The sequence below is a fragment of the Coptis chinensis genome, chromosome 3 (assembly GCF_015680905.1).
Source record: "Coptis chinensis isolate HL-2020 chromosome 3, ASM1568090v1, whole genome shotgun sequence".
Taxonomy (NCBI): domain Eukaryota; kingdom Viridiplantae; phylum Streptophyta; class Magnoliopsida; order Ranunculales; family Ranunculaceae; genus Coptis; species Coptis chinensis.
Window position 1 is genome coordinate 36,409,547 of NC_141458.1, and position 2,234 is coordinate 36,411,780.

At 39.3% G+C, this 2,234-nt stretch overlaps 1 protein-coding gene across 1 annotated transcript; it reads left to right on the forward strand.

Moving 5' to 3' along the window:
• The first annotated feature begins 349 nt into the window (after positions 1-349).
• On the forward strand, positions 350-1,449 carry LOC147509428 (uncharacterized). The gene is made up of 2 exons (XM_086599215.1): positions 350-440; positions 612-1,449. Exon 2 carries the CDS (start codon positions 627-629, stop codon positions 1,437-1,439), a length of 813 nt encoding a protein of 270 aa, XP_086455341.1. The 5' UTR covers positions 350-440; positions 612-626; the 3' UTR covers positions 1,440-1,449.
• Positions 1,450-2,234: the final 785 nt, after the last annotated feature.

Below are 2,234 nucleotides of genomic sequence, written 5' to 3' on the forward strand. Positions count from 1 at the left end.
TTTCAACCCAAGATATGGGGCTCAGCCCCTTGGTTTTAATCCGGATGTATCGGTCCATATCACATAACCTCCCTATTTATCGGCCCATATCACATAAACTCCTTGCTTTCCAATATAAGCGAAATTCCAGTTCGATTTCTATTTCTTATTTTATTTTATTACCCGTTTTACCCTTTTTCCATATTCATCGTAATTTCAACCAAGAAGAACACCGATTCATCTGGATAACACGATTTGACCTCTTTTGTTTCTCAATTGAGAAAAACACCGATTCATCTGCTTGGATAACATGATTTGACTTCCTTTGTTTCTCAATTGACGAAAGAAGGTTAGACGCTGAAGAGATTCTAGAGGAAAAAATAAATAAACAGTAAACACCTCCTTTTTCAACTCTCTCATTCATTTAACTCTCTCTTTCTCTCTCTCTCACACCACAGCAGGTTAGTGAACTTTGTCTCAATTTTAATATCCATTTCCATTAGTTAATTGTTTAGCTTTAATTGTGATTTAAAAAATATGATTTATTTAGATCTATGTAATGTTTTATTGTTATTGAAATTAAGTGAAAGTTGTTAATTGACTATTGTTAATTGGGCTAATTCTTATGTTAGGGGTTTTGAAGAGTGATGGAAAATGGGGTGGAGAATTTCGAAACGAAAACAGCAGACGGTGCGGTTGTTTCGGAGGTTAAATTAGTAGATAACATTGTTCAAGTGTTTCATGATGTTGATGATGATAAGAAAGAGGAGGAAACTGTTTCTTCTTCTTTAGAAGAAGATTTGAAGTTGAAATTGGTGGATGATGTTGGTAAAGTGTTTCATGAGAAGAAGGATTTGGAAGTAGATGATGTTTTTGAGGAGGCTAGTGACGAAGTTAGTAATATTGGGAATGGGGAAGTTAGTGGTGAAGAGGTAGAGAAGTTTGAAGAAGCTATTGAGACAGACCTTGAGGATTGGAATTTGCCTATCGAGAGAGTTGTGGATGTGAAGGAGGAGGTGGTGGTGGTGGTGGTGCTAGAGGAATTGCCGGATGAGGTGGTGGTTTCTAATGGGGAAGAAGAAGAACAAGATGATGGAAATGAAGTATCTGTTATGACGGTGGATGGGGAGACAAAGTCGGTTACTGATGATGAAATAGAGTCAAGCGGGATTGGTGATGTTCATGGGGAGTCTGGAAATGGGATTGAGGTTGGGGTTGTTGATGACGACGATAGAAATGAAGTCCGGCTTGATGAGGAGGAGTCACCGGATGGTGTGGTATGTAATTTGGAAGCAGAGGAGAATGAAGCTTCTATTTTGATTGTTGATGGAGAAACATTTCCATTGGTTAGTGCTGAAATAGAGTCGAATGGGAGATGTGATGCTGTTGTTCATGAGAAGTCTGATAATGGGGGTTTGAAAAAGTTGGAATTGGTAGAGAAAGTTCTTTATTATTGCTAAATCTTCTAATTTCAGCAAGACCCTTTTTGGTGAAGTTGCTTCTCCGGAAGAAGATGAATCGGTGGACGATCCTTTCCTCAAGATGCCCTCGAGAAATGGTAGTTGTACGGTGGGTGTGCATGGAGAGACTGGAAATGGGGGTTCTAGGTTGGAATTAGAAGAGAAGCCACTATACTTGTGAATTCTTCGATCTTGACAATGTTGGTTCGATGATATTGTCTCTTTCGAAGGATTGAGTCTAGAGAGAAGATCTCCGAAAGTGACCAGAGTTGTGAACCGAGACGATCTGCCGCTCATGTGGATACCTTTGTTAAGGAAGAGATTCGGACTCGACTAGAAACAGAAAATGAAACCAATGCTATCTCTTTTTTCTCACGATGAAGAGACAAAGAGAGAAATTAAGAATGGACGACGATACTTCGGGATGTAGCTGAATCGAAGAAAAAGATTCTCGTAACTTACATGTTCCCCGACGCCGGTGTGAACATTGATGAAGGCTCTAGTAGTCGATGTGGTCAAGGAGCCCGTCTTTGGAAATTTAGGATAAACAAAAGAAAGAAGAGTCTCCTTCAATTGGGGAATTGCGTGATTCTGGTTTAAATAGGAACCCTGAAATTCTACCAACTGTAGAACCTGTTCAAGCTCCTCTTTCTCGTCGTCCGGCTGGCCTTGGTGGCGCTGCTCCATTGATTGCTCATTTTGATGTTATATATACACATTTTGTAAAACTATATTTACAGTCACTGAATTTTTATATACGTTTTTTTTGACATTTGAGTTCTAATAAGGTGACGT

Excerpts from the sequence above, each read along its gene's own strand:
- LOC147509428 (XM_086599215.1), top strand. The coding sequence starts at position 627 with ATGGAAAATGGGGTGGAGAATTTCGAAACGAAAACAGCAGACGGTGCG.